Source organism: Megalops cyprinoides, chromosome 1, assembly GCF_013368585.1.
Source record: "Megalops cyprinoides isolate fMegCyp1 chromosome 1, fMegCyp1.pri, whole genome shotgun sequence".
NCBI lineage: Eukaryota > Metazoa > Chordata > Actinopteri > Elopiformes > Megalopidae > Megalops > Megalops cyprinoides.
The window spans coordinates 70,237,282-70,255,279 of record NC_050583.1 but is presented as its reverse complement, the minus strand read 5'-3'; the positions used below and the strand labels follow the sequence as shown (position 1 = coordinate 70,255,279).

Sequence of the window (17,998 nt, the reverse complement as noted above, 5' to 3'; positions counted from 1 at the left end):
GCCTGAATGAAGAATTTGATTTCACACCTTCCTTATTATTCTGTAATGATTTAACTTAAAAAAAATCACTTTATTCAGGAGCCACACATCCGTGTTGGGTATTTTTATTTTTATGTGCTGTATACTGTGATGCAATTATCACAGTATCTTTAATACCATATAATTATTGGGAAACCACCAGTCTTATGCTGTATACAACAGTCATGTTAAACTCCCCCTCTTTATTCATACCACGTATTTTGGCTGTCAAATTACACAATGCATGTGGGCAGTGTGCGGGGTACTCACACAAAGAAAACTACAGACTGAAGTGCAAAGCTTGACCTTCTTCCACAGTCAGCTACCTGTGCAAAAGAATGCGCAGAGGAACAGCATAATCCCCACTGTTTGCGACACAGCCGTTTAAGGATGCTGAACAATGGCACTGAGAAGCAGCTGCAGCCACAACAATGTGCGAGTCTTCCCACCCTTGGAGTCTGAGAGCTCACATCCACTCTTACATGTCGCACTGCCAAGAGTTGGGACAGCAGAGCCGAAAGCATTCAATTACATCCCTCCCACTTCTGTCTTTTCCTTCTCCTGCACTGTCAGTCCCTAAATTATGGACCCTTGCCATTTCTTCTACCTCGCTCCTGGAATCATCTTGGCATGCTCTGGGGTGCGCTTCCGTCTGCAGCGACAGGGGAAGAGGGCAAAAACAAAACCCCAAAACAAAACAACTCCTAATTTCACAGCTATCAGAGACAGCAGGGGTAATAACGGGCTTTATTAATAGAGGGGTAAAACGTTAAAGCTCCAGCTGGCTAAGGAGTCAGTCAGACTGATAACGGCTGCTTTTCATGCAGCAATTGCTCATTAAGAAGCTGAGACAAATTGCTCACACAAACAGCACATCGGAAACACTCAGGCCACTTTATCATGGCAGGGGTGACAGCTGAGAGCAGTCTTCCCTCACAAACCATCGTCTTCCGCAACAAACATTCTGTGACCCAATCATACAAGCTGACACTTAACAGCGAAGCTGAGTACCTTACCTAGCTCAAGGATTTAACAATCCCCATCTGACCATCTTCCCTACCGAAGGGGTCACCTCCTTGTTTGCAGTAGCTGACCCAGACCAAGCTGTTCCCACAGACTTTGTAGATTCCACTTCCAATCCTTATGAAATGTGAAGCTCCTCCCATTGCTTTTAATCTTCAAAGTATACAGGGTTTCTTTCATATTTGACCCTGTTAACCAATTGGTTTTGGAACATACCCTACCCGACAGCTATAGCGTTACCAGAGGTCTACACCAGTCATTTCAAACACAGCCTATTCAGTATTGAATCACTCTTAATATTATTGTGCTTCTATAACTAATAAATGGATATGGCTCTCCCTTCTTCTGTAGAAAGGGAAAACAACAGTGAGAAATCTGAGAAAAACTGTATAGAATGGTGTTTTGTGCTCACGGTAGTATGAGCAGGAGCAAAGTAGGTTAATGGCAGCACAAGGGCATCTATTGTGCCAAGACATCTCCCAATCTGGGCCAAAACTCCCATCAGGCCCTTATATGTCCACGGATTTACCTCCACCCTGAACCTTCTTGTCAATTTAAAATAGGTTCAAGTCACTAAAACACATTCTGCATCAAAGGTCAGCCTTCAGTTAAAGATGGGGGGATAACTGACTTTGCACTTTTTTGTTGTGTTACCCTTTGTCCAGTATGCAACCAGTGTCATTCCACTGGGCATTGAACCAATGAGGTTTGCATCAATGCAAAACCTGTGCTGCCACACAGAGACTACATTAATTCTAAATATTGACTCCAGGGAGTAATTACTTCAGTAGTGGACTCAAACACAGTGAACTCATTAAAATACAAATCACATCACCTGTAATTCAGTAATATGCTCAAGTGCTAAATGGGGGCAGGGTCTTCATGCTCTCCCCCTGACTTCCTGAGTTCTTGATAAACTAATTGACCTAACCTTTTCCTTACGTTGGATTAACAAACTGATGTTGTCATCAGTTTGAATAAATTGAAGAGTTTTAAAAAACACCGGACCAAAGCCACTGTGGACATCCTATCAAGAGCACTGCTAACACTGCTAAAACAAGTAATCACAATGAGAAAGGAATGATTACAAACCCATAATATTCTTGAAATCTCTTTAATTGACAGATTAAGTGCCAATTATGTGTAAGCCATGACTTGTCTAGGGGTGCTTTCCCATATCTTATCCAATACAGTGTCAACACCCAGGCTCAGCCATTTCTGTGGCCAAACCAAGCAAACAAGCTAATGGACTTGGGTTGGTTTGGTACTTTTATGTTAATGTACTTTTAGGAGGAAGTCCATCAATCACTTTTTATGACAATGATTATTGGCTTGTGAATGACATTGTGAGAATGTTCCCTGTAACAAGATAAGAGGGAATTAGAGAACAGTAAAATCTAGACAGTCTCGGGGGTGTGATATATGTAACCTATTCCTGAGCATAAGAGAAAAACAGTGGCCTGCATCATTCAACAGTGTATTGCATAAACACTTTCAGTGAAGTTACAGCGGAACAGTGGTATTATTCCCTCATGGCACTTAGAGCAGAGGTTTGCTCTGTGACATAAAGGAGGTGACACTGGCTGGCACTGGCAGTGCTCCTCTCTGTTTTTAGAACTGCAGAGTCACGCAAAGCAAACCAGAGAAAAAAAATGGTAACATACAAACCTGATGCATGAAATTGCGTCATGGAGTCGCTAGGTACAGGAAAAAGTTCGCTCAAATGCCCTTCATCTTAATGTAGCAGCACTTTGATTCAGGAATTGAAGGGGTCACTTACAGCTCCTGCCTGAGCCGGCGTATCTTGGCCTTGGCATCGGCGAGTTCCACGGAGAGATGCTGCCGGCTCTCGGTGCGGCGCATGCTGGGGGAACTGTTGGGGGACTGGGCGCTGGGCGCGGGAGGCGTGTACTGCCCACAGTCTCTCTCCTGCACGAGCTTCACAATGGTCTGTGGGGCACACCGGAAATGTGTAAAGGACACTGCACTGCTGCTGCTGAAGTGGCCACATTATTCACCCACTGTTTTCGGTCTTATCTTATCTGGGCTGTTGATTCATGCACAACAATGGACACCCGAAAGGAGATCTGCTTGTGCAACACCTGAATGACAAATTCTCAAAAGTAGGGAGCATTATTAATTTGGTTGGTCAATGGCAAAGTTGGTCAGGCAAAGTATGTCCATGGTATATCCAAGGATCACATGGCCAGGACTTTTACCACTACGACTCACTTCTACCCCACCTCACCTGGGGGATGAAGGCTGTACCCAGCTACCATGTCAGTCTATACCTGACTGACGTCACCAGTCAGTCAGGTATAGACTGAGGGAAGTCAGCTCCCTCTCTCAACCATGTGAAATGTCAGTTAAAGGGCACTTCCCTTTTTCTCTGTAATACAGGAAGTACATGGTGCTTCCATACCACCCACTTTTTTCTACCCAGTGAAACAAAGCACCCAGAGGGGATATCTCATTAAAAAGAAACCCTAAACAAAAATAAGAGCTCCCTCCTAACTGGCCTAAAAAAATTTCAAGCTGCAGTGCACTCATGTAGAGTGTAATGAATTCAGGCCTAGAAAATGGCACGGCAGTGAAATATAGTCACAGCAGTTACCTGAAATATGCTGAAATGAGCTGTGAGAAAATCTTCAGTTCGCCAACTCCCATTTATAATTCACACTCTAACCAAGGAAGCAGTCCTTTTATGAGGAGAGGCTTGCCTGGCGAAGGAAAGTCTAGTGATCATTATCAAAACCCAGAGGCTACTGAAGGAAACCCCTAACTCAGGCCGGGAGGATTTCCATTGGTGATCCCTCTCTATAATGACTGGTAAACGCACTTTACTAGTGCAATAAACTTCACTTTAACAAAGTCTCAAATGAAAGAGAGATTTCAGACATGCTGTTCCTCAGGGTGTGTTGTATGTCAAGAAGAGAACTGGCCAACTATCACATTTGCAATGAGAGATCTGGCAGCTTCACAAACTCAGCAATGACAAAACCCGCGATTCACTGCTGAGCACAGGTAAAGCTGCTCTGTCACTAATGGCATGAGTGCTGTTCGAAAGACAGAAAACTACAGAATCAACAATTAACATACACTCATTTCAAATATGAAAGCTGCAGTCTTTGATGTTATAAGAGTATCAGCATGACCTTAAACCTAACCACCCCACTGTTTTGACAAAGAAACATACCCTCGCAAGTGGGTATGTTTCTCATGGTCAGGTGGTCTCACCATCTCATTTAGGAAACATTGTGAGATTTTAGGCTTTTTGCACTCATAAGCCACACTTCCATTAAATATAAGTGGCACATCCTCTCCCTCACAGCAGTGGACTGAAAATAGTGAACTTCGCACCCCTGTGGCATACACCTTCCAAATAAGAAATGCTGTGATGCTGTGGATGATACAGGCAATGGTGCTGTACCTCTAGCTGCTCATCTCTTTCGTCCACCAGGCGCTGGAGGTGGAAGGCCATGTTTCTGGAGAGGGAGTCCAGGTCTTCCTGAGGCAGCTCATTCACCTCCATCCACTGCAGGTTGAACACATTCTCCTGACTGTGGGTTACCTTCACAAGAGAGTGTACACAGCAAGGTCAGCCTCTTCATGCCTTTCAACCCACCGACTCGTTTTTTGAGCATGCAGTTGTTGAGCACGAAAGGTCACGGGATGGGAAAGTATGCCTGCAGCTGGTTCTGTGCCAAGGACAAGTTAAGGGCTGACATTGTACCTCTGTGCTATTCCTAAAGGGATAGTTGTTAAATCCACTAGAATGTGGATCCACTAGAAAGAAACTGATTAAAATTGCACAGCTAATTTACCAGCTGCCTTCCCTTGTATGTTCAACATTATTTCTAAAATACAGCATAGTATATACATGCACTGGCCATTAAGTGAAAAAGAGATGCCCTTGGGCACTGTTGTTCTTGATTTCTACAGATGCAAAAACAGAAAATGCTATCCTAATTATTACGTCATAAAGATATGGTAGGAATGTGACAGGCTATATTTACATGAATGATTCTACATCATGTTTCTATGGCAACATTATTACGATATGCCTCCCTGATCAATACACTTTTAAATTTTGACACATCCTAAAAATGATCCAATGACCCCTAATATTTTCTTTGTACTGTCTTCAAACAGATTTATTTCATGATTAGGCCAACTGTTTTCAGCAAGCTCTGACAGTTATGTGTAGTTTTTTCATTAAATACTTAAAACAGTTACAACATACCTCTTGAATATGAGATGCAATTGCTGCTTTTGTGTCGAAATCTAAGGTCTGAATCTTTTCGATGTACTCTTCCTTCTTCTCACACTGAAAACAAAAGAAAGCTGTGCATCTTGAAATCTGGAAATACTGTACCATCCAAATTTGAATTGAGCTTGGGCTCTTATGAACAAAGGAGAGCAACTTAGTCTTTCTGCAGTCTGTGAGTATGGTTTGAAGAACAGTCTTCTGGCTTTGTGTTTTTTTTTCAGATCTTAAGTTGTTGGAGTTAGGTACACTATATGGACAAAAGTATTTGGACACCTGACCATTACATTGTAATGACATTGTATTCAAATATAAATACTTTAATATGGAGTTGGTCTCCCCTTTTGCAGCTACAACAGCTTCCACTCTTCTTGGAAGGCTTTCCACAAGATTTTGGAGTGTGTCTGCGGGAATTTGTGCCCATTCATTCTGTAGAGCATTTATGAGGTCAGGCACTGATGTTGGACAAGAAGGCCTGGCTCGCAATCTCCATTCCAGTTCATCCCAAAGGCATTGTCCAAAATGTCTTGGTATACTGAAGCATTAAGATTGCTCTTCACTGGAGATAAGGGGCCTAGCCCAAACCCTGAAAAACAGGTGTGGCCAAATACTTTTGTCCATATAGTGTATAAGGGTTTGGCTATGAATCCATTCTACAGAAAAATAATTGGAATTCTTATGATACATCTTAATATAGGTGCAAGCACTAACATCTAGCTGTATAAATGGATAACATATAAAACTATAACCTATACAAGTCTCTCTGGATAAGAGTGCCTGCTGAACAACAATAACATAAGGAAACATACACAGAAATTCACATTCTAATGTCGTATACTGATTTTTGTATTTGCTAAGGTAAAGGCCAACACAAGTTTGGTTTTTATCAAAAGACATTAATTTCAAATCAATGAAAATGTCACTGGTTCTGATTCTGATCACAACCTGTACAAAATGTCAGCAGCAACCATTCAGAACCAAAATATTTTTCAGCCCTTCCCTCACCCAGATACTCAACAGCAAAGTGATAGACAGTGCTCTGTCTGGGAAATTTTCAACCACAGGAGGAACACTGTGCGGGATCTTGAGAAGTATTAGCAATAACATTAATTGACACAACATTAACAGCCTCTGAGACTGAGGGGATACACAGTGCAGGGACAGTACGGAATGACAGAGGTGTGAAGTGTTAATGACACTTTCTTATTAGTCACTGTTATGTCCAACATGTAACCAAAGCGCAGTGCTAACTACACCATTAATAATATACGAAAAATATTAAGTAGAAAAAAACAAGGAATAAACACAATGTAGAATATGACAGATTTATTCACATTGTAGACTTTTGTGCACTTAAAACATATATGCAATTACTGTAAAACATACCTGAACTGCACATCCCAGTAAGAGCAACAGCAATTTCTTTGTTTCCTCAAGACCTTGCTCTGCAAAGGCAAATTTCTTTTGTTATAAATAAAGTGTAGACATGACAGACAGTCTCTGATACTGACACTGATAGTGGCCCTCAGGTGCTACACATTCAGTGAAGGGCTACTTTATGGCCCACGCTCAGCTGCCAGGTACATGCAGTGAAAATACCAGCTACTTTTCCACGATGGTGGACCCACTGAATTTGTATTTGGAAACAAAATTTCCTGTGTGGATTAGTGCATTCCAAAAGAGAATAAAATATCTTCCATGGCCAACTGATTTTGCAAATCAACATTAAATGCATTATTATACTTATCCTGCCATTGCATAGTTCCTACCACGAATCCTATCACATTTCTTACTGTCTGCTTCCTGTTGTCTGCGACATCTGTACAACAACTGAAATTGTTGGCATTCTGTGAGCAGGTAAAATTTGTGGTAACTACCTAGCTAGTGAGCTGGAATGAAAATGATTAACATCATTGCAAAGTACTGGCCTGAGAACACTGGACACTGCAAAACCAACAAACACAATAATATTTGACAAGGCCTAATCTGATTTGAAATTTACTTCCATAACATGTGAACAGTGAAGAAGGAGGACCTACGGTGTTAACGTGAAAAGAATGGACATATGATTTATTCCTTGAAATACACCAGAGGGTAGGAGGGAAGGGGTGGGTCATGTAAAATGACTGATGGATACACTGGTGACTAAAAACAATGACTTAAGAACACATGCACAGCTCTTCAAAAGCCAGCTCTGCTTTTGATACCAGTGCTGTGCAAACCATAAGGAAAGACTGAAACACAGAATGACATACCATCAGCCACTGTAAAAACACACCCAACTCACAGATGACTTAAATCACCTATGCTCATATTTGTACCCCAATCACCCACACATAAAACATCTCATTCAGACTGTAAAATCAATACGTTGGAGGGAGACCGTAAAACGCTGACTGTTAAGATGGCAGTAACTCCCTGCTCTCCCGGACAGCTTTCGGAGACCTAGAAGAATTTGCTAACACAGTTGTTATGCCTTGATAAGAACACACAAAAAAGGATGTGGCCTGAACAGCAGCAGTATATTATGCTGATCACACAATGATGAAATAATACAGCAGCCATAAAGTACTGAAAAAAGTTGCAATGGATCAAGTACTCTGGGGAACTGACCCCCACATTAATTAATGGTGGCTTTTCTGTCTCTGGGGTTGTGTTATCAACTGCCATCAGTCCAGGCTCTAAGTAGATGATGAGGTAGCGTGGGAGCTCACACACTGCTGTAAAGGCTCACAGTGTAAACACAGGCTTAGCATGAAGGCTGATGCATAGAGCTGCAAATCGGGATCATTGCACAGAGGGGCTGAGGCAGCAAAAAACCCTTAATCCCCAACAGTGGCTACAGTAAGGTGTTCTTAGATGAAAGACTAAAATAAATATGGGGAGCTGATATGTAAATGTGCTATACCCTAAGCTGGGGTAGGGTTCATGATTGTCTTGGGAGCCTTGGCTGTGACCAGGAGCATGTGTCTTAAAGACACCATGGCAGGTCACCCTGATGTCACAGTAGGAACGGACTAATGGTGAGTGAATAATTTCCAAAAAGTGCTGATGCGCACAAACGTTAGGGGTAATTGAATACTTGCAAACCCTTTGCTCTTTAAAGATTAAGTTTATCCAGTGCAATTCTGGGACAAATGCATAAGGCCTCTGCAGCAACACAGCAACACTCAGACTGGTGTGCCTCACTTGTCAGTATTTGCTGCCTTTTGTCTGCAGTTATTTTTCTCCAGTTCTACACTTTGCCCCGTCACTGTTGGCCAGTGTTGTTCAACATTGAGATGGTATGCTTCCTAATCTATCAAATGGCAATTGAATAAATTATCAATGATATCACACTGTGCTCCCTTACCAAGTCTGCTACCTGTTCCAACGATGGACAGCAGACACAACAGAACAAAACTGGTACAACTCATCATTACATGACCCATCCCTCTTACAAACAGTGTAGAGCTCAGCCAAAGTCATCTGCACCTGGCTCAGGCAACTGTGCTCTTATCAGGGGGGTGACTGAAGACCCCAATACAGCATACTCCCATCCCCTAACCCCTGGGTGCACTATAGAAGTGTCTGCCCCCCCCGCTGCTGACTAGAGCAGCCTCAGTGTTCTGCTTTCACAGGGAAGAGGTAAACAAGTGGAAGACATCAAATCACAGTTGAGTTTTGGGGCTATGATGGCAGACAAGGTATTCATTTGGGAAATTACAGCAGTGATATCTTTTTCTGAAACCCCATGAACTTGTTCAAAATGCAAGTGGAAGAGACCTAACAAGAAAACAAAACTGAACACATAACCCCCTGTTCTAAAAGCATGCCTGTTAAGGTTTGTGTTAATTTTAAAATGCTCCTCCTTATTTACAAGGCTTTCAAAGCTTGCACCTCAATATACAGCATTACTTCATATGTTTTCCTTTGTGGTCCTCTGACTCTTGCCCACTGAGAACACACCTTTGTTCACCCCTGTAAGGAAATGCCTCATTTATGTCTTAACTGTGGCATTCTTTCAGATACTGTCTATCTGTCATTTTGCAAAAGTGATTGGAGATGTTAGCACAGGAATACATTGTTCTAGTCTTATTATGACTATCATCAAGCTTTTCAATGTTGAAAATAGTTACAATAGCTACAATAGTTTTGATATACATCACAGTACACATAAAGTGTCTTTTATAAACATGTCCAACTTGGCAAGTGTGCTCTCTTTTTTATGCTTTTCCACCTTTCTGTTACCATCTATTGCACAGGTGTCAAACTCAGGCCCGTGGGCCTGTAATTATATTTGGCCCACGAGATCATATCAAATGTGTATTAGAGCTGGCCCGCCAGTATATAGCGCATACACCGCTAATACTACAAATCCCAGAATGCTTTGTTAGTGCGTTGGCGCGTCAGTCGAGACCGCCAAGGGCCCCCTCCTTTTCTGTTGACAATCATTAGCATCCATGCTACCAGTCACCTCGGACAAACTTAATCCACCCCTCCCCAAAAATGGCCAAACGAAAGATGGAAAACAGGAGCTTTCAAGACAGGTGGGAGGCAGATTATCTGTTCACGAATGTAAAGGACAGACCTGTTTGTCTTGTGTGCGGAGCCACCATGGCTGTAACGAAAGAATATAACATAAGACACTATGAAACGAAACACCATGACAAGTACAAGGACCTGGACGTAAAGCACAAGCTCCAGGAGGTAGAGGAGATGAGGTAGAGGAGATGAAAAGTCTGGTTTCATGGCAGACTATGTTCACAAAAGCAAAATCACAAAGTGAGGCTAGATAAAAAGGTTAGTTTTACTGTGGTAGCAGAGATTGCAAAATCAGCCCGGCCCTTTAATGAGGGAGAGTTTGTCAAAAAGTGCATGGTCAAAGTTTGCGACATCGTGTGCCCAGATAAAAAGCAAGCATTTTTAAATGTCAGCCTGAGCAGAAACACCGTGGCTGAGCGTACATGTGAGCTCGCCACCAATCTACACGAACAGCTGATGGAAAAGGGAAAAGATTTTATCGCATACTCTCTTGCTGTGGATGAGAGCAGCGACACATCGGATACTGCCCAGCTGTCAATCTTCATCCGTGGAGTGGACTCGAGTCTGTGCGTTACAGAGGAACTTTTGGGACTAAAATCAATGCACGGCACAACCACAGGAAAAGAAATCTTTGAAGAGGTATCAAAATGTGTAAATGAAATGAGGCTGCCTTGGGATAAACTTGTGGGACTGACGACAGATGGTGCGCCCGCAATGTGCGGTCAAAAGAGTGGACTGGTGGGCAGGATTCGGGAGAAGATGCGGGAGAACCATGCAGGTGAGCTTACAGTTTATCACTGCATCATACACCAGGAAGCGTTGTGTGGCAAAGCCCTGAAAATGGAACATGTTATGAGCACCATAACACAAATAGTTAACTTCATAAGAGCCAAAGGTTTGAATCACCGCCAGTTCAAGTCTTTTCTGGAGGAGTTTGGTTCGGAATACACAGACGTGCCCGATCACAAAGATGTGAGATGGCTAAGCCGAGGAAAAGTACTGAACAGATGTTTTGAGCTGCGTGAGGAAATCTGTCAGTTTGTGGAAAGCAAAGGGAAAGACACAACAGAGCTCAGGGATAAAAAGTTTCTGTGTGAGCTGGCATTTCTGTGTGACATCCTGAGCCATCTCGATGTGCTCAACCTGCAGCTTGAGGGGCGGGGCCATGTCATCACAGACATGTACGCTGCGGTGAGGGCTTTTAAAACCAAGTTGTGCCTGTGGGAGACTCAGATGCTGTAAGGAAACTTGGGTCATTTTCCGTGCTGCCAAACCATGAAAGAGCAGATCTCTCCCGCCGTGTTGCCTAGTGCACAGTTTGCTGAAAAACTCAGCATACTCAGCGCCGAGTTTACCCGGCGATTTGCCGACTTTGAAGCCCAGAAATGCAGATTTGAACTGCTCAGTAATCTGTTTGCGGTTGACGTGGAAAGCGCACCAACCAACCTCCAAATGGAGCTGATTGAACTCCAGTGTAGTGACACGCTCAAGTCAAAGTATGACTCTGTGGGTGCTGCACAGTTTCCATGTTTCCTCCCCGACACACTGCCCCAACTCCGTGCCCAAGCTGCTCAAATGCTCTCTATGTTCGGCAGCAGATATCTATGTGAGCAACTGTTCTCGTTGATGAAGATGAACAAAACACCACTCAGGAGTCATCTCACTGATGAACACCTTCACTCAATCCTGAGGATTTCCTCAGCTCAGAGCCTAACCCCAGTCATTGATGCACTTGCATCTAAGAAGAGATGCCAGGTATCTGGCTTGAACCAATGTGCATCAGAGTGCAGAGAGTAGCAAACTGAGCTTGAATGAATGTTGTCTTTATGCACATTTTCTACTCCAAGGCATGGACTGTTAATAGTTGAAAGACTGCATTTTCATTAAAGGAAATTATTATTATTTTTGGTTGTTTTGTTGTTGGCCTGTGAAAAAAGATTTACATTAAAAAGGAACTCGAAAGGCTACAGATAGAAAGAGACATAATAAGAAACGAATACCACTGATGTGTGTTTTATTTCAAATTTAATTTCTCATGTGTTTATAATATTAAGCTTTGCTTGTTCCAGATTCAATGTTTACGCAAAACTTAAGTTTGTTTCCATATGAAAAGGTTTAACATTACATATCTGGAGAGAAGGGAAAACATGCACAATTGCAGTCAATTTTTCAATAAATATTGAGTTTGGCCCGTGACTTCGTCCCAGTTTTTAATTTTGGCCCACTGTGAATTTGAGTTTGACACCCCTGATCTACTGGAATCACTGAGTTTAATAGGACAAATGCAGTCCTCTGAAGACACTCAGCCAACAGCACCACAGTGTACCACAGTGAAGCCAGTGCCAATTGAGGGATATGTGCTACTTCACTGACATAACCTGAACAACTCACAGGTGCCCAATGAGGAGATCCTGGATGACTTACCCACCTCTATCCCCAGAGGAACAAGTTTATTCCCCCACTGTGGTCATTATGTGCTGATGGCAAGTAAAGTCCTGCAACATGACCTGAAGCCAATGGGACCCAATGGAACATGTCGCCCGTAACTGAGTAATAGCATTTGGGTTTGGGTCAGGTCAGGCTCAACATTTCTAGATGCCAAGTTTTTCAGTGCACTGCTGCTGAAAGTCTGGGTTAAATCTCATTTTGAATGAAAGACATATACATTACCAGTCAAAAGTTTTGACACTTTTCTTTCTTTACTATGTTCCAAGCCATCAAATCTATGAACTACGAAATAGCACTAATGAAATCATGCAGTTAAACTAATCAAAATATTAGGGCTGCCCCCTAATAGTCGACTAAACGTTATTCGATGAGGAGAGTCTTAGTCAACCAAGTTTTCAGTAGTCGGTTAGTCGCAGAAGTTAAAAAGTTATCAGACTATGTCAGGCAGGAAATCATCCAAAGTGTGGGATCATTTCGAGTGTGTAAAGGACGACCCCAAAAAGATGAGATGCAAACTCTGCATGCAAAGATTCACCTATCATTCGTCGACCTCAAACATGACTTATCATCTGAAACATGTAGGGGAGAGCCGGTACAAAACTAACAGGGGACGAAAGTAACACGGCGATTTTCTCCGAGCCCATACAAGTCTGATATGCCTGACTGCGTCACCATGTATAGCATGCAGTTATACCCGAGAAGCTGTTTTTGATCACGGAAAGTAAATTCACTCAAGCGGTATTTTTTTTTTTTTTGAATGACAAGTTGTGTCTATTGTTTCATGTGTCATAGCCATGATCATTTGACAGATTAATTAGTACTTGAACACATTCTGCAGTTTGCCATATCAGAGTTTCTCAGTTCAGAAGCAAGTCAGGTTTAACTGTCAGGAGTCATTGTCGGGACGATTGTTAACAGTTGTTTCTTTCGTCCGTCTACAATAACAACTATACTTATTAACTATACTTATATTATTATACCGAAGTCGTTCCACATTTGTACAAAATAGCACCTGGTATTGACAGAACACACACGTGAGTTATTGATCACAACGAAAATTAGTTTCTGTCTTATCTTTTAAAATGACGTTTATCTGAAAAGTGTTACTTCCATCCCGGCTCTCCCCTAAGTAGCCTAACGTTATTATCCCTTTCGTACCTAACTTATTTCTGCTCAATGTAGCGCGCTGTTAACATGGTTCATTATGTTTTCATTAGCGTTATTAAGCTTCTCATAGTTTACAGTTAGCATTTGCTATATTTTTTTTACGTTAAATCACTGTTTCTTCAAAGCTAAAATTAGGCAGAATTTTTTCCAATCTAGTGTTCTAATCGCACCGGTTTTAGCATACACGCTAAACGGCTAATCACACCGGTGTGACCGTACGCACGAAAGGGTTATTCAATTAGGCTAAATAATCAATGGCCCAATTAACATTAACGAATTGCAAAGTTAAGGCTATATGCAGCTAAATAAATATATTGTCATATGTGCCATTAGGCTTATCCAAGTGTTCGCTTACTGCATGTTTAACTTCATGTTCTGTTTTTTATTTATCATTTGTTTTATAAGTCATTGTGTTGGTGTTACAAGCTCATCAGTTGTATTGTTATACTGTGTTGAAATAAATTAACAAAATGTTCAGTCTCCTTGCTGGTTGTTCCCACACATTCAGAATCATTACCGCTTTTGCAGTTAGCATTGTCATTAACAGATGGCTCGCTTCATGCATGCGCCTGTAAAATTTATATTTTAAAGGCTCATTATTACGGTTTTGTATTCCTCTGTAACGTAGCACAGTGTTAACAATGTTAGCCTACTTATAACATTCTTCCTCAGCCCTGGAACTCAAACCATTTTCTGATGTCCCAAAAAAAAAAAAAATTAAATAATTAAATTAATGTCATAAAGTGCGACGACTAGTCGACTAATGGCTTGAACAAACGACTACTAGTCGACAAGGAAAATCTTTGGTCGGGGGCAGCCGGACAAAATATTTTAGATTCTTGAAAATAGCAAAAATATTTTTCATAATTTAAGATTTTCTAGGAAAGAAATACATGGATACGCATCAACTTCACTATTTATATCTGTCTAAGAAACAAATTTCAAGCTTTGAAACATAAGTCAATTTTTAGATCAAAATGCCTTTGAATGCATGTTTCCCATTATCTTAATGAGGTGTGTCCAAATTTGTGACTGGTACTGTACACAAAGGGAATTAACTTTTTAAGGCTACTGAATATATCAAGCTTGAATGGAGGATTCATTTATTATTTACTTATTTAGAGGAAGATCTTATATTGTATCTTCTATGCCACTCTGGATATGAGTGTCTCCTAAGAAACACAATATAATGTAATGGAAAAACAATTTCAGCCAACATAGAAAAATACCAATACAGAGACACAACTTGTCTTGGCTCTATGTCAACTTATCAACTGTATGATCAATTGAAACTTATAGTAAAGAAAGTGTTATGGTGAGGCCATGGGCGTTGCTAGACCCCTTTTACTGGGGCACGTGCCCCAGTATTGATCTGCTGTGCCCCAGTAAAATCTCACATTCGAGTTTTAACAAGCTCCTATATTTGGCAGTGGATTAATTTAGATTGATAATAACGGGAAAAAAATGAATTTTTTTTTTTTATAATCCACAATGTCAAAGCAACGCAGTTTAACCCAAAATACAAGATGAGGCGCGCACCTTGCGGTCTGGGTCCGTACACCGCGGCGCGCACATTGCTGTCCGTGCACGGCAGTGTGCATGTCGTAGCTGGTGCACTGCGGTGTGCACGCAGCAATCCGTGTATTGACACACGAAAGAATCAGGATTGAGGAATGATAACACTGTGGGACTAATATGCAATAGTTTAATGACTTGAGTTGGGTTTTGTTGTTATTATTTGCATATGTAGGGTATGACTTTTATGCCTAAAAAACACGCTGAGATGGTTCATGATGTATGTTGAAATAAATATTTTCATAAAGATAAATATCTCTACATTGTTACCTTTACCAGTAGTTGTTTCAGTTTCAGCAGCAGCAGTATGGCAGTAGCAGTAATAGTGGGCTAAGCAAGGGAAGTTCATATAGCACATTGTATAGCACATTTCATAGCAGGCATTCAAGAAAAAAATTGTGTGCTTTGAGTAATGGGGGGCCTGTGTCCCAGTAGTGCTTTATGTCTAGCAACGTCCCTGGGTGGAGCCATTATGAACACAAAGTAAATCTCAGTATATCTGCCTTACAACGCAGCATTATAAATGCTTGATCTTTCATGATTGTTTCACATGAAATAAAAACACTGCGTATCACAGGAGGGTCACTGGAGTTCAGCAAATTCGATACCCGGCTGCATTATAATCACTTAAGCACACAGCGGAATAAATCGATTTCAACAGACCTAATACCTAATGTGTACCTAATATACCCTGTGCTCTTTATAAATGAGACGAAATGCAAAACAGTGAAAAGGCTGCACAAATTATTTAACTTCATTTACTTTCTAAGCATGTGCGATTAATGATCTCTCAACAGAGCTTTTCCAAGCTTTCCAACATGTTAGGTACAGCTGGAAAGAATATGGCATGTGGCATTTATTTAACTAGTTTGGTTTACATTGTAATTAATGGACTTTAACGAGCTACATGAAAAAAAAATCAAGCATTGAAAGGGATGTCCTCCTTTGGTCTCATCACAGTTCACTAGGGGATAAATAAAAGTAAAAATTGATAATATTTAATTTGGGGCCCATTCCGATTCGTAACAAACACAGAAGTGAATATCTGTGAAATCCGGGACAAAAGTTAAAACACAATTAGTTCAGCACTATTTTGTGGACGGATCAGATTTCACTTGTAAAAAATGAAAAAACAAAAAACAAAACAGCAGGGGTTTAAATGCAGTAGAACAGAAAATTACTTTCCAAACGAATCTACTGATCAAACTGCAGAGCTACAAATGGCAAACCAGGAAAATACTGTATAACTACAAATTTCCCCCCATTCTCAAAGTTCTGCTGATACTGAATGAGGCTTCGAGCTGGTTGTTTTCACCTCGGTGATTAAGATAGAGACTGTCAAACATGCTAATGAACACAGACATGCACATACACATATACACGCACACTCAGGCTGCAGTGATTAATCAATTAATCAAACAACTAATTAACTAAGTTTTTTGCTCAAAATTTAAAATATGCATCCAACTCTCTTAAGATTAATTCCACGTGACTGGGCTGGTACTGAATTAAATTAGCCAGCTAGGCATCCCCAAACTGTGAATGGGAAATATAACCATACAGGAATTGTTACCTGGATTTGTTTTCTTTTAAATTAGGAGAGGCTAGCAGCTAGCTAGCTAAAGCTCTTTATCTAAAGGCACAGTACATTGTTCCCAAGTAGCAAGCCAACGTGCCAGAAATAAGTAATTGAAAAAATAACACCAGCTACTGTACTGCAGCTATTCCAAAGAACACAAAATTGTGCCAGGCTTAATGATTTTTGTTTACTGTATTTGTAAATTGATAACTAGTTAGCTAACTAGTAGGTAACATTGAAGGAACAGTACAAATTGCAAAATTGATTAGAAAATGAATACAAATTAAACATACATGCTAAAGCAAAACACTCAGGAAATAATACATTGACATATCAATAACACGCAATACAGCTGTAGCAATACGAGTACTACTATGCTGGATAGCTTGCAAATTACAAGGAAACCCTGATAAACCAGACTGTCTCTTAGAACATCCAAGTAGGTAGGAATGCATGACTATGTAACTACATTCAACCAAAACGGCTTCAGTTAAATTACTGATTAATTCAATAATACGCTATATGGACCATATACACTGTGTGTGTGTATATGCGTATGCGATATATACACAAAAATTAGACATAAAATTTTGACTATACGTAGTGTACATTCACATTATTTCTCTCTGTATTTTAATATGGAAATTCTATACAATGAGCTCTGCAGAAGAAATATCCAGGATGGGTTAAAACTGAGGAACAGGCAGAGAATGAATAATTTAAGGGCTTTCTGGAAGTGAACCAGGCCTATATGGAGAAATCGAAGTGCAGAAGGAAGTTGACCTGAAAGACAGCAGGAGGCTGGTGTGCTGATGGCACGTTTATGATTATGATGATGTTCTTCTGTATATCTCTCAGTCATCAAGCTCTCATCCGGGTGGGAAACACATGTCCCACCTGGGACACTGGCCAGCTGCTGGGAAGTCTGCCTCATCCTGTCTAAGCAAGGCTCACAGGAAGAGGAAACAATTTCTTCAGGAAGGCTTGCTGGACCTGGCTGATCTTCAACTGGGTTACACTGGACAAACAACCCTTGAGGAAATCCTTTCATAAGTGAGCTTTGGCACCGTTACATAGCCTTGGTATCTATTGCTAGGCTTAAGTAGCACTGTGGGGGGAAGGATCAGGAAATGAATTAAAGAACAGAGGCCTTTCTGTTGATTACCCATTTGTCACTAATACGTCATTGAAAAAAATGTATTTACGTTCAATTCCATAAATAACACCTCCCACTATAACACCCAGCTGTTTTACTTCTGTCAAAACTAAATGCCTCACACAACCAACTTTCTGGCTGCCCTAATACAGTACAGTTTGAGGCCTTCCGGTGGTTGCTGCACCTCATGTTTAAGTCCGATCTTACTTAATTGTCTAATACTGGTGTATGCTGATTCTTT

General features: G+C 41.0%; 1 protein-coding gene across 1 annotated transcript in view; it reads right to left on the bottom strand.

Annotated features, from left to right (window-relative positions):
* Nucleotides 1-17,998, bottom strand: part of LOC118776935 (girdin-like) — an 88,244-nt gene that overhangs the window by 31,120 nt on the left and 39,126 nt on the right. Inside the window, exons 5-8 of the mRNA XM_036527592.1 lie at nucleotides 6,695-6,753; nucleotides 5,285-5,368; nucleotides 4,472-4,612; nucleotides 2,822-2,991 (exon numbers count right to left, since the gene is read on the bottom strand). Coding sequence (XP_036383485.1) covers nucleotides 2,822-2,991; nucleotides 4,472-4,612; nucleotides 5,285-5,368; nucleotides 6,695-6,753 — 454 coding nt within the window. The remainder of the gene's footprint in view (nucleotides 1-2,821; nucleotides 2,992-4,471; nucleotides 4,613-5,284; nucleotides 5,369-6,694; nucleotides 6,754-17,998) is intronic.